The sequence below is a fragment of the Leptosomus discolor genome, chromosome 15 (genome assembly GCF_034619465.1).
Source record: "Leptosomus discolor isolate bLepDis1 chromosome 15, bLepDis1.hap2, whole genome shotgun sequence".
NCBI classification, from domain to species: Eukaryota; Metazoa; Chordata; class Aves; order Leptosomiformes; family Leptosomidae; genus Leptosomus; species Leptosomus discolor.
In genome coordinates this window covers 1,664,142-1,683,420 of record NC_141405.1, presented here as the reverse complement: position 1 = coordinate 1,683,420, position 19,279 = coordinate 1,664,142, and the positions used below count along the sequence as shown (strand labels likewise).

At 45.3% G+C, this 19,279-nt stretch overlaps 1 protein-coding gene and 1 non-coding gene across 2 annotated transcripts; one reads left to right on the top strand and one right to left on the bottom strand.

Moving 5' to 3' along the window:
* Positions 1–1,248: 1,248 nt before the first annotated feature.
* On the bottom strand, positions 1,249–1,321 carry TRNAR-CCG (transfer RNA arginine (anticodon CCG)). Its single transcript has one exon. It is a non-coding gene; the product is annotated as a tRNA-Arg (tRNA).
* A 2,808-nt stretch (positions 1,322–4,129) lies between these two features.
* Positions 4,130–9,146, top strand: KPNA2 (karyopherin subunit alpha 2). Its single transcript, XM_009950633.2, has 10 exons — positions 4,130–4,201; positions 4,300–4,437; positions 4,823–4,911; positions 5,736–6,004; positions 7,110–7,204; positions 7,303–7,566; positions 8,189–8,422; positions 8,506–8,688; positions 8,797–8,946; positions 9,054–9,146. Exons 1-10 carry the CDS (start codon positions 4,130–4,132, stop codon positions 9,144–9,146), a joined length of 1,587 nt encoding a protein of 528 aa, XP_009948935.1.
* The last annotated feature ends 10,133 nt before the right edge of the window (positions 9,147–19,279 follow it).

Below are 19,279 nucleotides of genomic sequence, written 5' to 3'. Positions count from 1 at the left end.
AAAAATAAATGAAATTTTAACACATCTGCTACTCGGTGTGTTATGTTTCTACCGCAGCATTTATTAATCCTCATTTTCCTCTGTTATTTTAAACATTTTAATTCCAACAGTATCCCAAGAGAGCTATTATGGGAATAGGCATTTACACTAGGGATGAGGGAGAGGGGAGCTCGCACGTTCCTTTAGCGGCTCCCCGCCCGCTCCCCCAGCAGCGGGCGACACAAGGCGGGGTGTGAGGGGCTGGCGCTGCCGAGGGCCGTGCTGGGGGGGGGGGTGCCCCCGTGAGCCCCTGCAGCCCTCCTGTGCTCCAGCGAGCTTGCGGTCTGACCGAGCTGTGCGACGAGCCATGCCCTCGCATGACTATGCCCATGTATTAGGGAGTTTCTCCAGACTCTTTACTTGGGCAGGATCTTGATTAAAAGGACAGCAGGAGCGCCTGCAGTATTTCTACCTTTCGAGAAGCTACAGGGACGCCAGCTGCAGCGGAGAGGGGACAAGCTTTCCGAGCAGGACCCCCTGCTCTGAGGGCAACAGGGACCGACAGTGCAAGAGCCACGTCCTAGTCCAGGAGACTGCAGACAGCTGTGCTGGCAGCGGCAGGAGCTTTACGGGCTCAGCTTCCCGCGCCTTTTTACCACAACGGCTCTGGAGGAGCCACGGTGCGACAGAGGGACACGACCCCGGCCGGGACATGGCGGCGGCCCCCGCGTCCCAGCCACCCCGCCCTCAGGCCCGCAGCGCCTTGGAGATGAACCCCCCCGCCCGCGAACCGCCCCCGGCTCGTTTTGGGCTCGCTGGGGACACTCACCAGCCCCACATCTGCGGCGGCCACGGCGACGCCCGCTCCGGCCGCCTCACCCCGCGTCCTCCCGCCAGTGACGGGCCCCGGGGCGGAGGCGCTCCGCTGCGGCACGATCCCCGCGGTAAGGAGGGAAACAGCGGCGGCACCAGGCTCGGCGGCGCCTGGGAAGGGCCGTGCTGCCGGCGGGCAGGGCGGAGGGCCCGGCGCGGGCAGGCGCCCCGCTGACAGGGCGGCGGTTGCGGCTGAAGAAATTTCAGGCCGCGCCTGGCGCCCGGCTCGGCGGCAGAGCGGGCTCCTGGCCCCGCGTCGGCTCTTCCCCACCGGCCGCTGCGGCTAAAAGTGTTTGAAGAAGGTTCCGCGGGGGGCGATAATGGCAGCGGGCGGCGATAATGGCAGCGGGCGGCGAGCGCGCTCGGCAGCCGCCGCGCCACAAAACGTCTGTGGTACGACCCAGATGGGACTCGAACCCACAATCCCCAGCTCCGGAGGCTGATGCCTTATCCATTAGGCCACTGGGTCACCCAGCAAAAGCTCCCAGCACCGCGCAGTAAGAGCCCCGCCCGGCCAGCGCTGGCTCCGCCCCTAAGCGAGCTTTCACGTTCTCTCAGCTCGTGACCGGCAGGCCCCGCCCGTCCATGCCCTGCCCCCTCCCCTCCAGGGCTCCGCCCCTCCCTCCTTGCGAACCATTGGGTATGGCGCTGCCTTCGCCGACGGGTTTCGAGGCCCCGCCCCTCGACGTCACGCGAGCCCGAGCTGCCGCTGCCTTCTTGGGGTGGGCTCGTGCCCGTAGCGCTTTCCGCTCCGCGCCCGCTCTAAGCCCGTGGCGCGCGGCGGCCGTTAGCTCCGCGCGGCGCGAGGCCGCCGTCCTCTGTCCCTTACGCGCGTTCCCGCCTCAGGAGATCGGCCTCGGCCCGCAGCCGCCCTTCTCCCGGGCCTCCCTATGGCTCCTGCGCTGCCCTGCTGTTACCTCTGTGCTGTCCCGTCGGCTCTGCACTCGGCTTTGCCCCCTCACAGGCTTTTCCCCCCTCACGGGGCTTTCTCCCTCCACAGCCCTTTTTCACTCCTCCTGTGCACCCTCTGCTCTCCTTATTCCCTCAGCCCAGCTTTAGCCGCCCTCCACCCCTCTTCGTTGCTTTCCTGCGATGATAAGCGCCCTCCAAGCTGTAACACGTCTGTCCCGCCCTAAAACACGGTCAGCCCATATCGGCCTGCAGCACCTTCTACGGGGCCACAGTGAGTTCCCAAATCGCTGACAGGCCTCTCCATGCCCTGGAGCACCCACCCCTGCACTCTGCTTGGCTCTTTCGTCATGCTGCTCCAGACCATTTATGACTCGGTGGACTTTCTGCACATGAGGTGTTTCACCTTGATTTCTGCTTTTGAGCTGCCCTTTTTTCTGTCAAACTAGTCCTTTTCAGTATCTCCGTTTGTGACTGATGTGCTTGCTCTTGACTTCCTTGCTCTTGCTTAAATGTTTTTGTGATTTACTTTTTTTCTCTTTTTGAAGCTCAAAACTGTAGGCCAAATACAAGCTATGTAAAATGCCACTGGTAATTCCTCCTCCTCTGCGTACGTCTTTGTCAAGTACTGTGTGCATCTACAGAGCAATATGAATGGTTTCATGTGGAGGTTTGACACACAGATGTATTGATGGGCATCTTCTGTACCCTGAGTTGTACGCTACAGACGTTGAAAGGACGGAGTTGCTGGCAGAGTCATGATTTTCCTCCAGGTTTTATGGTTTGAACTACATTGCCTGTGAAACTGGGTGCTCGTTTGCATTCCACCTCTTGTAGATATGCCAAACCCATCTGAAACAGTCCCAAATCTGTCCATTTTCTGGGCATGCCCCTTTTTGTGGTGGGCATACTTTTTTTGTTATTCTGTATGATTTATTTTGCACTGTGTCCTGATCAGTGTTGGAATTGCTTTCAGCCGCAATCTCACCTTCCGTTTTCTTTAAATTCCTGGGCACCACGTTTCCAGGAGACAACACAGGAAGAGCCTGCGGTGACCTGACGGTTGCTGAGGTAGAAATTAGGCTGTGGGTGAGGAAATGGCATGTTACTGCCCCAAACCTCCCTGTTCTCACCCCATCCGGGGGTCTAGCAACCACCGCGGCCCTCCCCCACCGTGAAACTACAAATCCCGGCATGCCGTGCGCCGCCTCCTGCCCAGCGGTGAGGCGGGAGCGCCGCCGCCCTCCCGGCACAGTCCCCGCGCGTTGGATGCCGGGAGTTGTAGTGTTGAGGCGGGGACGGGTGGTCGAATACGTGACGCCTGGCTCTGCTCTTCCGGGAGCACTGAGGAGATTCGTTCCCGTCTATCGCGAGACGAGCGGCATTTCAAACTGGCCAATCAGAAGGTTGCTATGGCTCGAACTGGCCAATGGCAGGGCGAGGGCGCGGGAAATTTAAATCCCGCCTGGAGCGGCCGCGGGTAGTGGCAGCGTGCTCGCAGGCTGGGCGGACGGCGGCGGGAGGACGGCTGGTGCGCGGCACCCGCGGCGGAGGTGCCGGGGAGCGGGGACCTGCGGCGGCCAGAAGCCGGGCGGGGGGCAGCGGGGGTGCGGGCAGTGCGCTGGTCCGTCAGCGGGGACGGGGCTCCGTCGGCGGGAGGGCAGGCTGGCGGTCCTGGCGGGGGGGCTCCATTCGTGTCTCCGCGGTCACAGGCCGCTGCCTGGAGCGGGGCTGACAGGGCTGGCGTGTCCCGGAGCGGGTTGGGTGTTCGCTTGAGCTGTGGCCGAAAGGAAGCCAGTCCTTATGCAGTAGGTGACTCTGGAGCTGGCCAAGGTGCAAGGGGCCTGTCTCCTCATCAGTGTAGCTGCTGGCTGTGCCGGCACAGCAAACCACCCTGGGGAGCTTTCCCGGTGCGAGTTCTCGCTTTTGCCATCAAAAGGGGTCCGGGCGGGACTGAATGGGGTGTCTGTGCAAGATAAGTATAAGAGACAGAGAAGACCGTATTCAAAAATAAGTGTGGTGTCTATGGGAAGGAAGACCAATCTTGCTCCTAAAAACAATGACTCTGATAACGTTTGCGTCTGGAAGTGTCTTAAAATGATGTATGTGTCTCTACTGCTTTTGTGTTAATGCTAGAGCTCGCTGTAACATCTAGGTATTTAAAGAGACAGCTGTTATGTTACTAGTATCTTTGATCAAGTCAGAGGCTGTTATCTAATATGTATCTAGTATGGGCAAGTGTCTCTTGTTCTCAAGTACTGATCCTAGGTTTTAAATTTAACTCTTGTGGAGTAAACTTGCTGTTTATTATTTGTTTAGTTTCCAGGCTTGTCTTTATCTGTTTCTCTCAAAAAATCTAATAAGCAAGATGTCTACTAATGAGAATGCCAACACAGCAGCTCGATTGAACAGATTCAAGAACAAAGGAAAGGATACTACAGTGAGTATTTTGAAGTAATTAGTACTTGGGCTAGCCATCACCTCCTTAAACAAGAGTCATAAAAGCCAAGAACTTACTATGAATGAATTTTCCTCCAGGAAATGAGAAGGCGGCGTATTGAAGTCAATGTAGAGCTGAGAAAAGCTAAGAAAGATGACCAGATGCTTAAAAGAAGAAATGTTAGCACTTTACCGGATGATGCTACTTCTCCCCTTCAGGAGAACAGGAACAATCAGGTAAGTAGGCACTCGGAACAGGCACATTTGGAGGTCTTGCAATATAAGCTCGTGCAGCCCTGCCAGTATGAATCCCTTCTCGTGTAGGGGACAGCACTACTAGATAGACGTTAGCAACTTCAGTCTGTCCTACCAACTCTAAGGGGCGACAGGCTTACAATGTAGCTTAGCTAGTTGTGTTTAAGCCTAGCGTAACAGTGGTGTGAAGCACTTGACTAAAGTAGTTCAGATAACTGTAGATAATGCCGTAGCTGGTGAGATTTTGGAGTATTGCATAGTGGTACAATCTTTTAATAAAGGAAGTGGTTGTAAACTGGGGTCTCTTCATAATATGGTGTAGAAAGCCTCTCCCAACAAAGCGTTCATGTAACTTTTCATTGCGCAGGTTTCAGCACACTGGTCGGTTGAAGAAATAGTCAGAGGAGTTAATAGCAATAACATGGAGCTTCAGCTACAGGCTACTCAAGCTGCCAGGTAAGGAGTTTAGAGGTAATGAATTCAACTGTGCAAGCCAGTAAGGCAAGGTAAAAGAATTGGCTTGTGAGCCAAAGTGTCTGCTTATGGCAGCACTTATCGCTCTTCTTATCAGAGAGGATTTCAACAAATACCGAAGTCAGCCTTGTATACAATGTTTAGGGGTGCTTAACTTAGTCATAGTTTTATTGAAACCATGTGGCTTTTGAATGTTTAAAGAGCCTGAACATTTTACTAGGAAGTAGGAATTCTAGTGGTTTGGAAGTGGCAAAATAAACAGTAGCTCATCTTAGAGTTGTAGGAGTAATAATAATAAACCCTTTGTTACAGCAAAATAACATAGCTTTAAACTGTGTTAACATCTAGCTGCAGTATTTGAGTGCAGTGATCTGCCTTAGAATAATGTGAACAGTGAGATGACTGGGGTTTGAAGTATGCCAAGCTTCCTTTCTCCTTCCAAATCTAAAATCTCCTTTAGTGAGCTTGTATATTGCTGCAGTGCTGCTTCTGGCAGTCATTAGCCTCTCCGCTGAGAAACCTCTAGCAATGCAGATGTGTTATGACTCTTGCAGGTCTGCTTTATTTCAGAGTCTGAACAGAACCTCTCGTATAGTGAGGACATGCCAAAAACAATGTTAACGGAGATTTAGGAAGTTAGTGTTCAGCTTGTCTGTATTTCTCCTTTATGTTACGTTGACTTCTCTGAATGTTAAGGCAATGATAAATCTTATTTTTTAAAATATGGACTTTTTTTAGACTGTTTAATCTATCATTCATATGTCTGCAGGCAAAAAAAAATGCTTTCTGTTTGTCCTCCTCCTTAGGAAACTCCTCTCAAGAGAGAAGCAGCCCCCAATAGACAACATAATTCGGGCTGGTTTGATTCCAAAGTTTGTCTCCTTCTTGGGCAGAGCAGACTGTAGTCCCATTCAGTTTGAATCTGCCTGGGCACTTACCAACATTGCTTCTGGCACGTCCGAACAAACGAAGGCGGTAGTAGATGGAGGGGCTATTCCAGCCTTTATTTCCCTGCTGGCCTCTCCCCATACTCACATCAGCGAACAGGCAGTGTGGGCTTTAGGAAATATTGCAGGTATGTTGGCGTGCTGCATGACTTCATTTCAGACCTGTTCCCTTATTTAAAATAGGAGGACATTGCTACTGACATAGCTGCATGCTGAGCTGCTTGGGAGCTCTGCCTTAATGGCTGTCAAGTAAAGACATGCTCTGCAATGTCGAGTATGCAACAGTGGTTCTTCAGGCCTGGTATAAGATGACTCGGGCAACACCTGGCAACCTGTGGGTTGTGTTATGTGGATTCCTTCCCCTTCAGTTCAATTTTGATAGAGCTATATAGCCATGCTACACAAAGGGCTTTTTCACATACCAGTGTTTCTGTGACTTACCAGTGAGCTCTGCTCTGTGGTGACTAGAAGGGGGAAGGGAGGAAGCAGATGGCTCATGCAATTGTGTACGTGATGGCTGCTATTACTTGCCTTGAAACAGCTACTTACTGATGTATTATATACTGAAGTTTCTTGTGCCCCTTCCAGGATTACTTGATCTGCCAATGTTGGATCCCATTCTTAAAAGAAAAAGGCCGAATTAAAAATACAGTTAAATACTGTATTTGCTGTATTATGGTTTCCAACAGCTGTGCCTTACAGAGAATAGTGAATCTTCATGCAGAGAAAATGAGCTCAATAAAAGCCTTGCTTGATTGGAGTTTTCTTAAACTCAATTATAAAGTACTTTTTGTACCATGCAATAGAAGAATTCAGGCAAACTTTGACATCCTATCAGCATTATACTGTATAATCCAATCATGTAACCAATTATTGTAATGTGCTTGAAGCCCTCTATTATGGGAAGAGGTCTGTTCTAGTTAGTGGTAGGGCTTAGATATGTTTTCAAAGAAACACACAAGTCCCTGGTTAGTTATGAACTCTAAGAAAAGCTGTATAGAAAACATATGCTAAATTACCTCTTTCCAACAGAAAAAATGAAGCTCAGTGGCTTAATTAGAAAAACACATGCTTGTCATATGACTTAACCTTGTCAGTAGCCCTTTTGTCCTATTATTCTTGTTTTATCTAGCCCTTAAGCAGTAGAAGAACTCATCCTCTAACACACAATGGTTCTTTGTCATGTGTCCCTCTATTCTGGTCTTCACCTGGCTATTTTTCTTGTTTCCTCAGGGGATGGTTCTACCTACAGAGATCTGGTTATTAAATTTGGTGCAATTGAGCCTCTGCTGAGTCTACTAGCTGTTCCTGACCTCTCTTCTCTGGCTGTAAGTGTGCAGTACGATTCAAATTACAATTACTAATAAGTGAGTAAAAGAGCTCAAGTAACTAAACAGTTGCTAACCACTGATTTCAACTATTGCAGTCTGGATATTTACGCAATGTTACCTGGACCCTCTCAAACCTGTGCCGTAACAAGAATCCTGCACCACCCATAGAAGCTATTGAGCAGATTCTTCCAACTCTCGTTCGGCTCTTGCACCATGACGATCATGAGGTGTTAGCAGACACATGCTGGGCACTTTCCTACCTAACAGACGGTTCCAATGACAGGATAGAAGTTGTAGTGAAAACTGGATTGGTGCCACAACTTGTGAAACTCCTGGGATGTAGTGAACTGCCAATAATGGTAAGCTATCGGACATGCAGATTGCTGTAGCCTGATCTGAGTCATGAATAAAACTGCAGTTAGAACAGTGTCCAGGTGACTGAATGGTTCTTTACATGCATAAATCAGATACTTGTTCTTGGTTTTGCATAGATAAGACTTGAGCTTCTATCTTGCCTGGAGACTGCCCTGCATGAACCATCAACAAATGCTGTTGATGACTGTCAGGATTCTTTACATGGTCATTGGATTTAGCACACAGGCCAGCACAAGAGGCCACATCCTCCAAAGCCTGTGTTTGACTCTGAACTACTGTTGCAAAGACAAATTTTAGGCGCAGTGTTTAGACATGGGCTTTGTGCACACTATGATGATAGTATAATAAAACTGCATTAGCACTTGGGAGATGGCTTTCCTAACTCTGTCACAGGTGGTGGTTTGCAGGTTGGCCTTGGGAGGTGTGTGGCCTTGGCATGCTTAAGGTCTGTGTGTGCAATGCTAATGAGGAGCTGGGAACTCATCACATAAAATACTGTGCTGTTAACTGGGAAGGCTGGAGTGGAGGGGCATCAAGGATGGCTGTACCTGTTCACAGATCAGATGATACCAATTTTCCTAAGTACTGTTTTCATATTTGTTTCAGACTCCTTCATTAAGAGCCATAGGAAACATTGTCACTGGTACTGATGAGCAGACACAGATTGTTATTGACTCGGGAGCATTATCTGTCTTTCCAAGTCTTCTTTCTCATCATAAAAACAACATTCAGAAAGAAGCAGCATGGACGATGTCCAACATCACCGCAGGACGCCAGGATCAGATTCAGCGAGTTGTAGACCATGGTCTTGTGCCTTATCTCATTGGTATTCTGAGGAAGGTAAACAAAAACTAATTTACCATGTTGAGGCTTTTGCTATTGCTACTGCAGTCTGTTCAAATACCCTGCTTCTACCTTCACAGGGGGATTTCAAATCTCAGAAGGAAGCTGTGTGGGCTGTGACCAACTACACAAGTGGTGGAACAATTGACCAGATCGTGTATCTTGTTCAGGCTGGTGTTGTTGAACCTCTACTGAATCTCCTCTCGGCTAAAGACAGCAAGACTGTGCTGGTTATCCTAGATGCTATTTCTAACATCTTCTTGGTATGTGGATGCAATACAGTCATTCACTGTCCAGGCTGTTGCTAATTGTTCTCCAGCAGTTGGTGCTGTACCTCTTTCCTGAGGTTATTCTACGCTTGTCTCTTGCAGGCTGCTGAGAAGATTAATGAGACTGAAAAACTTTGTCTCATGGTTGAGGAGTGCGGGGGTCTAGATAAAATTGAAGCTCTCCAGTCACATGAAAATGAACAAGTGTACAAAGCCTCATCCACCCTGATTGAGAAATATTTCTCAGCAGAAGTAAGTGGCTGCAGGATGATTTGTTTTCCACTTTTATTTTCTGCTATAGCATGGACTCTTAGGTTAAAATGCTACTGCTTTTTCAAAACTCTTTCTTTTTCTTCTAGGAGGAGGAAGACCAAAATGTTGTACCAGAATCTACTGCTGCCAGCTACACTTTCCAAATTCAGGGCAATACTCCAGATACTTTCAGCTTCTAGATCTTGCATATACTGCAACCACCTACATGTCGTTTGGCAGGCAAATGACTGCCAGCTCTTTGTCTTAATTCCTCTTGGTTTTACTGTGTTTTTTATGTGACCTGTAGCACTTTGTCCAACTGAAACATACTTGAACAGTTCAAAACTGTACATATGTGAATTTCTAACTGTAAACTTTGTTCTTTGAGATACACTTGTAAATACTCGTTCTCTTTCTGGCTCTTGATGCCCTGTCAGGGGTAAGAATGCAAGTAGGCAAGGCAGGTTTCTTGCAGAGCATGAGCCACTACTCTGCAAACCTCTTCATAACCCTTTACATTCTACATAACCTACTACTGTAATCAATACACTGAGTAGGCTTTTAAAGAGGATTTATATTTGAAGTTCAATAAAGTGATATCAATACATTGAATTTAATTATGTCCATTGCTCCCTTAAATAGGTTACTGATAGGGTAAGTATACTTAATCAAAACTGTGTAATGGCAGGAATGTAGGGCTAAACCATGAGATTTAATTTTGAAGATGGTGGGTTTTAAACACATTGGTCACCTTAAAGCCCTGACTTCCATATTTAGCAACCTTCTATTACAGCAGAACAAATGAATCTCTACTTCTGTAGAGATTTGTTCCACCCTGTTCCTAACTGAGCTAAACTGTCTTCTGCCTTTTGGAGAGATGTTAAAAGTCTATAGCAGCACTAAACTGCAAATAGTAATGTGGAGCAGTTAACCAACTGTAGGTATGTGCAGGCAGCCTTAGCATAGAGCGCAGGAAATGCTTTGAAGCAGTTGTCTGCTCTGGGGAGCAAAAATGAAGGCCTCACCTTGGAATCTTCTGTCCCTTTACTTCTAAAAACATTGCTGCCAGTAACATGCTCTGTCTGTGAAGGTGGTGTGGAGAGGGAGGCAGTGGGGGGGGGGGGGGGAGGGAAGCCTGTAGACCTGTTTTCCAGCTTTTCAGAAAAACTTGGATTGAGCTATTTCATTAACTAGAACTTCCCAGGAGTCAATGTGTCTGAATAACTTTATTGACTCAGCTCTCGGAGCTTCTCTGCCTCTTACGATGGTGCGGGAGAGGTCAGTTTTTTGTGGCTGGAATTTTCATAAGCATGACTTAGATTTGAAACATAGAGTGTCACTTCAGTTATTAATGAAAGGGGGGAATCTAATGTGTAGAACATTCTTCTAGAGTTCCTATAGGCTTTGCTTCAGCCTTTATGGGGGCGAGGGGAATAAAAATCCCAAACAAATACGAAACAAAAACCCCTTGTGTATTCTGCTTGGTGAACCTGATGAAAGAATCTGGTTTGGGTTTGGTCTTCTGCGTTAGTCTCCTTGTTGTGTGCTTTCAAGTCTATTTTAAAGCGTGTCTGTGTGTGTAACTGGATTTGGGTGTAAATCTTTACATTCTTCATTCAGAGAAGGACACTAAACCTAGATGACCATTCTCATATACTGCTACTGCAGCCTTTTTTGAATGAGTTATCACTAATGCAGATGCTGTCACTCGCTTCCATTATGGTGGGGCAAGTCTCCTATTTGCTTTGCGTGTTTACATGCAAAAATTGAACCCTCCCAAACTGGAGACTGGTGATTATGTATGCACCCCTGGACTTCTCTGTACAAGCCACTTGCTTGGACCTTGGGTGCTGGTGGATAGTGATAATGTTACAAAAGGTGGCAGCTTAACTTGTCTGCGTATACATTTGTGTCTCTTCTGAGGGTTAGCAGCACTGATGTTCCTTGCAGAGCAAACACCCCTGAACTCACCTGCATAAGCACACGTCTGCTGGGCTATTTAAGCCACTCAGAATGTGGCCTGGGAAACCCTTGCCCTGCTGTCACTGGTGTATCAAGAAGGGGTTGCAGATTTTGCGTGTCACAGAAGCTGCTGTCTTGCAAAAATCACAGAAACCTGAACTGATGAATCTCAACTTCATACTTTCAGCTGTACCACTTTGGGTTTTTTTCTTTACCCCAAAGCTGCAGCAAGTAATAAGCTTTACTACAAGTCTTCAAAAACAATCAGTCCAATGGCTATTGTAACCCTGTTGCATCTTCTGCTTGAGTTGATGGGAGCGCCGCTAGCCTTCTGTCTCCGTGCTTGTGCTGCCAAAGGAAGGGCGAGACTGGAGCGTGGCTGCTGCGTGTTCCCAGCCCTGCCAGCCTTCTGTGCTAATGGGGGGCTCTGCAGGTGGCAGCCAGCACCTGCAGAAGCTGTAGACAGTGCCAGACTGAGGAGCAGAACGCAAGTCTAACACCACAGATACTGCAACACCCTTGGGACCAGATCCTGGTGCTATCTTAGTGGTACCCATGCAAAGTGGAGAGAACCATCTGCCTTGCAAAGCCGAAGCCTTTCATGTTCTGGGGGAAAAAAACAACCAAATAGGGCTTTTGGGCATCTGCAGTGAAGGCTCGTGTGTCCTTTGTCGTCAAACCTCCAACTTTGACCTAAAATTGTCAGTTACAAAATCATGATTTTCTGTGTAACTGTCGGTAGAGAACGGAAATAATTAATCTATATAAAATCAATTATGCAAAGTCAGCTTTCATAAATGAAATAATTGTTTCCACATACTTTGTGTGTGGGTTTATAAGGGCGGTGACACAATGACTTGTAAAACCCAATTCAGAATTCTTGAGTAATTTTATTAAGTTTCGAACTCTGGAAAATATCGTATCTTCCGGTAGAGGGTGCTACAGGCAGCCTCACAGCCCCAGAGGTGGATGTGGCGGTTCAGCCAGCCTGGACCACTCAGGTAGGACGCACTTTACTTCCCTATTAAGAAGATACTGGGATAAAATCCATCACGGCACCTCTTGTAGTTACAAAAAACATGTATGTGCTAATTTCCGAGTAATTAACCGGGTTAAATATTGAATATAAGGTATAATCTTTTAAAAGTGGTGTGTCAGGTACTGTTACTTGAAAACACAACTCCTTGCTTTAAGCACTTTTTAGTAGATCTGCAGTTAATTTGACTTTTCTGTCTGTATATAGTAAAGAAGATGAGAATGCAGAACACTTGTTGAGCAGTGCTATCTCTGCTTTTTTTTTTTGCTGAAGTACTTGTTTTAGAATTATCTAATACATTGAGTTAATAATAGAACACTGCAAATTCTTCTCCAGATGCCTGACAGCTCAGTGGCTTAATAATTAACTTTCTGGGGACCGAGACTTTCTTTTTATCCAAGAAAAATTTGTTCAGCCTATCCACAAATGAGCCCTGTTCTTGGCAGCATGTATTTCCACAAGCAACAATCTACAGTGATTATGAGTAAGTGACTGGGGTGAGTCACTCCTTATTCTAAGAAAATGCAAACTATTTCTGAGGTTAGGATCACAGTCACCCATTAGGTTGTGTTTCTAGCTTTAAAAATTGGTAGGAGCAAAAGGGAGAATTTTTACTGCTCCTGGTTCTAGTTTGTTGGTTGGGGTTTTTTTTGTTGGTGTGGTTTTTGGTGGGTTGTTTTTTTTTTTTTTTTACATTGCTCAGCCAGATCGAAGAGCTACCCTTCTTTATTTGGCAAATGCCTAACTCAGGACAAGGGCTGGAATAAATGTCTGGTGGCCTATGTGTCAGTCTGCCAACTCCTCTGTGCTGAGAGCAACAATAACAGACCCCTGCTGACATCAACTGGCCTGGAATGCAGCTGTTGCTAATGCTGTTTTATCTGTGGGGTGATGGCAAGATTTCAGTCTAAGATCTCAGCAAACGCAGCCACCTCTGAAATTCTGATGCGAGCAGATGCTGCCTGTGTGATTGCTTCCACTTGCTGTTTCCAACGATGCTAAGCTCTGTAAGAGGAGCAGAGGCTTTGCGGTCCTGTTGTTCAATAGCATGCCTGTTCACTTTCCACTACAGAAAGAACAGTTTAAACTGTAGAAAAGCTAGAAACTGTTAAATTAGGAGAAATCTATTCTTTCTTTCCCTGTGACTTAGGCTGAAACAGTCTCTTAAGCGAAGCTGCTTCCTGCTGCTCTACACAGAATTATTTAAATTGCACAGGACTACAGTGGTATATCAGCAAAAAAGAATGGTTGTAAATTTACAGGAAAAGGAATTCACTAGCCAATATTTCACAGATCTCTTCTGTTTCTAAATCTGTTTTACAGCAGAGCAAACTGAGATACAATAAAGTTATCTACAGACGTTCAGAAAGCAGTTGTCAGAACTAACCTGGAGCCTGGGAATCCTGATGTCCATTCTTTTAGTTAACCCATGGCACCTCTGGTCATGATTCTCCTTTCTGCTCAATATAGGATTATCACAGCAGGACTGAATCTCTTTTGTGATAAGGTATGACATAATATTTAAGCACAAGTCTAAACTTTGGGAGTGTCTACAATTTGGGGGGAAAGTACTGTTATTCAAAACAGCAGTAATTCATGAAAGTTAGTTGTGACTGGTGATATTTGGCCTGTAGAGGAAGATGTTGGGACTCTCACTTAAAACCTAATGGGAAACAAGTTAACACTTGGATCTGAGCTAAAAACTTAAGCTTGACTTAACTCCAGGGGAACATGTTAGGAGAAAAGTCTAAGAGGAAATTAGTGACCCCCCTAAGGTTGGGAGGGGTGTACCCAACCCAATTGAAAAATCCAGAAAAAAAAGCATTCGGAAGAACGCTCAAGCTACGAGTGTGCGAAGTTGTTTGTTGTGTTTGGAAAACACTTGCTGCTTATTGCTCCACGGCATGGCACTGGTAGGAGTCAGGCAGAAACTCAGCGTGGGGACAGCTAGGAAAGAATTGATTTGCTGTGACTTTCACAGCCCTCCACGTGCAATAAGGGTCACAGGATTCCAGCCCTGTTTCTGACTGCAGAGCACTGTCTGTCTCAGACTGGCTCCAGGAAATGGACGCTCTTCCGCAGAAGCCAGAAGATTTCGTGGAAGAGCCATGGCCCGTTTCCAGGTTGCAGTTCACCCACTGCCCTAGGGAGTGTCATTAGTGGGAGGGAAGTGAAGTTGGAATTTAAAGGGATGAGGAGAGGAGAGAAAAATTAAAGCAGGGTGGAGAAAAGCCCTCCTAATTCTTATTAAGCAGAACTTGCTTGACCACATTAAAACGTTGTGCTAATCATTTAAAAAAAAACAATGGGCCAAATCCAGATGTGATGTATAAATCATACATCAGGAAGGGAGTTTCGATTGACTGACATACCTAAAGCAAAATCAATGGCACCGATGCCACTGTGGAAGAGGTTGGATGGCACCTGTGAGCTCCACAAGAGGCAGTGGAACGAGGAAGCGCTTTTCTTTATTTATATCTTTTTCGATTTGCATTGCAATGTGAAATGAAAGTCATGGGGTCATCTTTTCTGATTTCTCATATGTAACAGATTACTTTGCATGCAGGTCCACAGTGGTAAAATAGCTATAATACCAGGAGCATGTAATAATGCTTTGTGGGCATGTGGAAGATTGGATGTACAAAGTTATCAGAAAATCTTGAATAATCTCCAAGGCGCATTTCCCCCATCCAAATCACTTCATTTTTACCCACTATATGAAACAGATGTAAAAATAGCTCTTTCATCAGTGGATTGCTACACATATTTGGGCTGCAGAAGTTCAATTCTGTTCAAAGCAATACTGTGAAATCATTTGCAGAATGTTGCTGTTAATCAGAAGCAGCAATTTAACGTTACGTATCCATCTCTCCTCCCACCCCCAGCTCCCCTTCCCAATTCTGAGCAGGAAACGACACTTGGACAGAGCTCAGCATACTAACTTTCTGGATAGACTCTCTAGGAATGAGGAGGGACTTGAATTCTCTCCATATGTCATTTCCTTTCCCCTAATGGCTAAAAAAAAACATTGCTGCAGTCCGTATAACTTACACTAGAGAGAACGTTACCAATATATGAAAATAAAGGAGTGGGGGTGGGACAGACAGGACATCCACATTCCATTTCTGAAGAACTGCTTTGCAAAATTTGACTTGAAATAAGCAGGAATCCTTCTTCTCTGTGGGAAGATGGTTTTATACAGTTCCTAAAATTGAAGCTATTACCCTGTCTGTACTTAAGTGTACATCAACACTTGCAGTCTGTGGCCAGACATGGATTAGAAAAGGAAAACGTAAGTACAGGAGGAATGGTAACAACTGCGTGATATCTACATTAAGTCAGAAAGGAAAAACAGAGGTGATTCAGTAAGACTGACAATGGGGATCTAATAATTTCTAACAAAACAAACTTATATAGCAAATAATCCTAGAAATTACTTAAGAAAAATTAGAAGATTAGCCCATGCCTGCAACCAGCTTTTGTCTAGACTACCTTTAAAAAACCTTTCTGGTCAGTATAACCACGAGCATATGCAGCTATCTTACACCACTGCAAAATACAGAATTTGATCTGCTATATTGCACAGCTGATTTGCAGCTGCCAACAGAATTCAGTGTGCCATAGTTACAAACAAAAAAAAAAACACCACCACAACAAACCAGGAACAAACATGACAAGAAAAACCCCAAAAAACATTTTAGCTACGTGGAAAGCTTACTTCCTCGTAGCCAACCAACTCTGTATTAGACTCAAATTGGAACATGGTGTCTTTCTTGTGATATAATCCAAACGTTTGTTAAATTTGTAGCAACCAAACTGTGCAAGGCACTTTGCAGAACAAACGAGATACAACATTTGTTAAAACCCCACGAATTTTGCAGTCAGTGAATGAGTACATATGCATACAAGGGCTAGAGGTATCTGCTTGCAGGATGATCACCTCTGATCGCAGAACCAAGACCTCACATCTTGTATTAGGCATGGTGCCTAATTAGACATAATTGCCCCTGAAGTCTACTGCCAAAAAGAAAAAAAAAAAACAAAAAACAAAAAACCAAACACCAAACCTCAACCAAAAAACCGCCACCTTTCCTCCAGTTCTATTTTGAAAGGTTTCAAGAGTGGAATAAAAGAATGATTCAAGACACATGGTGACAGATTTTGCTTTAGGTTACTTTTAGCACTTCGCTAGACCCACTAACCTACTTAAATATCTGTGCTGTTCTTATCTGGCATGCAATTTTGCTTCAGAATTTTTAGGATGAAATACTTTTTGAGATAACTTTACCTTAAATCCTCTCAAATGGATTTCATTAGTGGATGTGTGGGTGATTCTGTTAAAAGAAAGCACAAAAGAAGCTAGTACAGATGGTGGATGGGTTAGATATTTCTGCAGATCAGAAAGTGTTAGGAATTGGATTAAAAAAAAAAAAAAGAGGGATTTTTGTGTTTATTGAAGCTACAAATGCTTTTGTGTCATGATTGATTTTATTTATAGCTTTAGTTTTCATGTTTATAAATGTCTATGGACTTGTTAATGTAAGACAAAGCAGAGTGCTTCCAAAGCTGCTTAGTCTGAGTTCAGTAATGCACAAACCTGTGTGAGTACATGCGGAATGCACATTTTAAGACAGCTCATTCTGAATCCTAGCGGTTGCTTCCCCACGACAGAAAACAACAATCCTGTGGGGTTAAGGATTTGTTAGCTATTTTTGTCTGTGAACCTTGCAGATTCAATTACCTGTAGAAGTACACAATATTGTTATAATTTGATAAATCTTCTGGATTTAATTGTGTCTCTTAAATGAAATCTTTGGAAGTAACTTTTATGAGACACATGGAAAAACTTCCACTTGCTTGAAGAAACGTATGAGATCAGAACTACCAGGTGAGGGCTGTTTTAAGTGGTTTACACTGCCCCAAATGCTTGCTTTCTCTGCCAGCATTAGATAAGCAGAGGAGTCAGTGGCTGGCCTCGTTGCCTATCTGTATCGGTATTTGTCTTTAACAGCCACAGTCCTGCAACAGATTGGAACGGGATAAATTGCTCCTCCTGAAAATCTCGTCTTAACCCCTGACGTGTGGAATTCTGTAAAGCTAGAAACATGAGGGTTTAATCCCTGAATATTTAGATAAGTAACGATGGCTAACAAGAACAAGCTAATTATGCCAAAGTATTAAGGCTTATCAGATAATGTTCTAGGGTTTCTTGGGAGTCAGGAAAGCATCTCTGCTTTCCTTGTCTGCATGGATGGAATGTGTGTCATAGAACATTTTTTGCTTCTTCCAAAGCATTAAATAGGGGCTGTGGCCCAAGCAGGATGTTAACTAGGCAGACCAAGAGATTGATTTAACATGGCAGCTCCTTTCCAACGTATCACTGTCGATCAACAGTATCTAAGGGGTGAATTTATAGCAGCAGGACTGAGTCAGCTTTTGGCATCACTGTCAGTGGCACCCTGCTCTCAGCACCACCATAATTAAGACTGAGAGAGACTTACAATATAGGAGATTTTACAGATCATCTTTTGCAGACAACAGAATTGGTATTTCAAATTGATGCTGGGCCACGGAGGATAGGAAAGATTAGAGAAGGTTTGGTATCCCTTTATTGGCTAAATAATATAGCTTGGTTGAAAAGAGTGCTGTATGCCAACTCTTTTAAATACTCGTTTGGGCCGACAGTCTTCCTAATAACGCTACCTTTGTCTAAGCTGCACACCACTGGGGCAAATACACACTGTGTCAGGTTGAATCAGACAACATCCAGAGACAGATGTTGTAGCACAGTAGTAAAGTAAGTTCTTGATAGATGTCACTCAGAGAAGACTGTTTCTAACTGTCTTATTCTGCGAGGTCTTTTAAGAACCTATTTCTATCAGCCAAATAAATCTAAGGATGAGATACTACAGTTGCTTCATTCACAAAGCAACATGTGAAAGTCCTGCAGAGCAGTTGCATGAGGAAACATGAGGTTCTTCAGGAAACCTTAGTAATTTCAGTCGGAATACTCAGCACGTAGCTCTCAAAGCACTTGACAAAGCCAGCTGTCCAACAGTCCGGCAAAGAAACTGTGTTATCAACACTATTTTATGGATAAGTAAGGGGAAATCATGGAAGAATAAAGGAAATATTTTTCAGAAACAGATCTTCTTTTTGTCCCAGGACTTTTGAAGGCCTAGTTTGTACTTTGAGTCAGCATTCCCACCCATTTTGAACACAAGACAAATCAGGGAAAATCTTTTAGGCCTAAGACACTTCACCATGCTTAAAGACTGAAGCTAAGCTCTGCCCTTTGTGCTGGGCTGTTAAAACTGCTGCGCAAAGCCTGTCATTGGGTCACGGGTTATGAGACACTGTACATTCACCAGCAGAGAACAGTGTTAGCTTGAGCTAGACAACAGGGCTGGAACACTCCAGGTGTAATCTCCAGTCACTTGTCCAAACGGCCAGGACATGATTTCTCATGATAGATTCACCTCTCTCAGAAAGTGAATTTTAGCCTCTGGCTAGTAATAAAATGCAATGCAATGCCTCTCTTTATTCCGTGTTCCATGCCTGCCTCTTTAAAATCTGCCTTTTTTTCTTCTTCTTATGAAGTCGCTTTAGGATAGCGCTGTCCCGCAGGACATAGCATGGCTAAAGAACTGCACGGAATATCTGTGCATCGGTTACTAATCTGTTCTGGATAGATGGATTTAGAAGTTATCTTAGTGACTAACCACTGGAAAATCCTGTGATATAGGAGCTCATGCATTTCTCTGTAGCCACAGCTGCAGTCATTTCCCTTCAGAGACACATCATTTCCCCAAGACACATCCTGTCTCAGAGGGCTATGGTGTCTGCTGCTCCAAGCTCCTGTCCCCTTTGAGTAGCCAGCGTATGGGTGGAGATTTCCTTCCTAGTTTCTTCTCCTGAAAAGCTTCATCTCAAGCTCCAGCTTGAGAAATGGATTGAATCTTGACCTCTTGCATAAACATTGTCTCTGCATGCCAAAGGGAATCTTAGTGAGAACCAGACCCCCTGTCTAGACATGTTTCTTCATCATATAACTCTGATAGGTATGTCTTCCACTGCTGGGATAACTCTCTTTGTCTCTGAGTAGTGACAGTGCTCCAGTCTGATAATTTTCATAATCCGCAAAGGGAAATAAGGAATCTTGTACAAAATGAAACTATCTATTCCTAGTCTTTCTTCCTGAAATGCAGAAGCACTTTATACATCACTTCAGTAGCCTCTGGTCCTTTTACACAGAAGAGCAGCAGGGAAGGTAAGAGAAAGCCTCACGGAGGACAGAATTCCATTCAGGAATGGGACAAAAATGTGATGGATCTG

Bases quoted from the DNA above. Each gene is read 5' to 3' on its own strand.
- KPNA2 (XM_009950633.2), top strand. From the start codon at position 4,130: ATGTCTACTAATGAGAATGCCAACACAGCAGCTCGATTGAACAGATTC. The intron at 4,438-4,822 runs GTAAGTAGGCAC...TTCATTGCGCAG, and splicing joins AGGAGAACAGGAACAATCAG to GTTTCAGCACACTGGTCGGT. The intron at 4,912-5,735 runs GTAAGGAGTTTA...CCTCCTCCTTAG, and splicing joins CAGGCTACTCAAGCTGCCAG to GAAACTCCTCTCAAGAGAGA.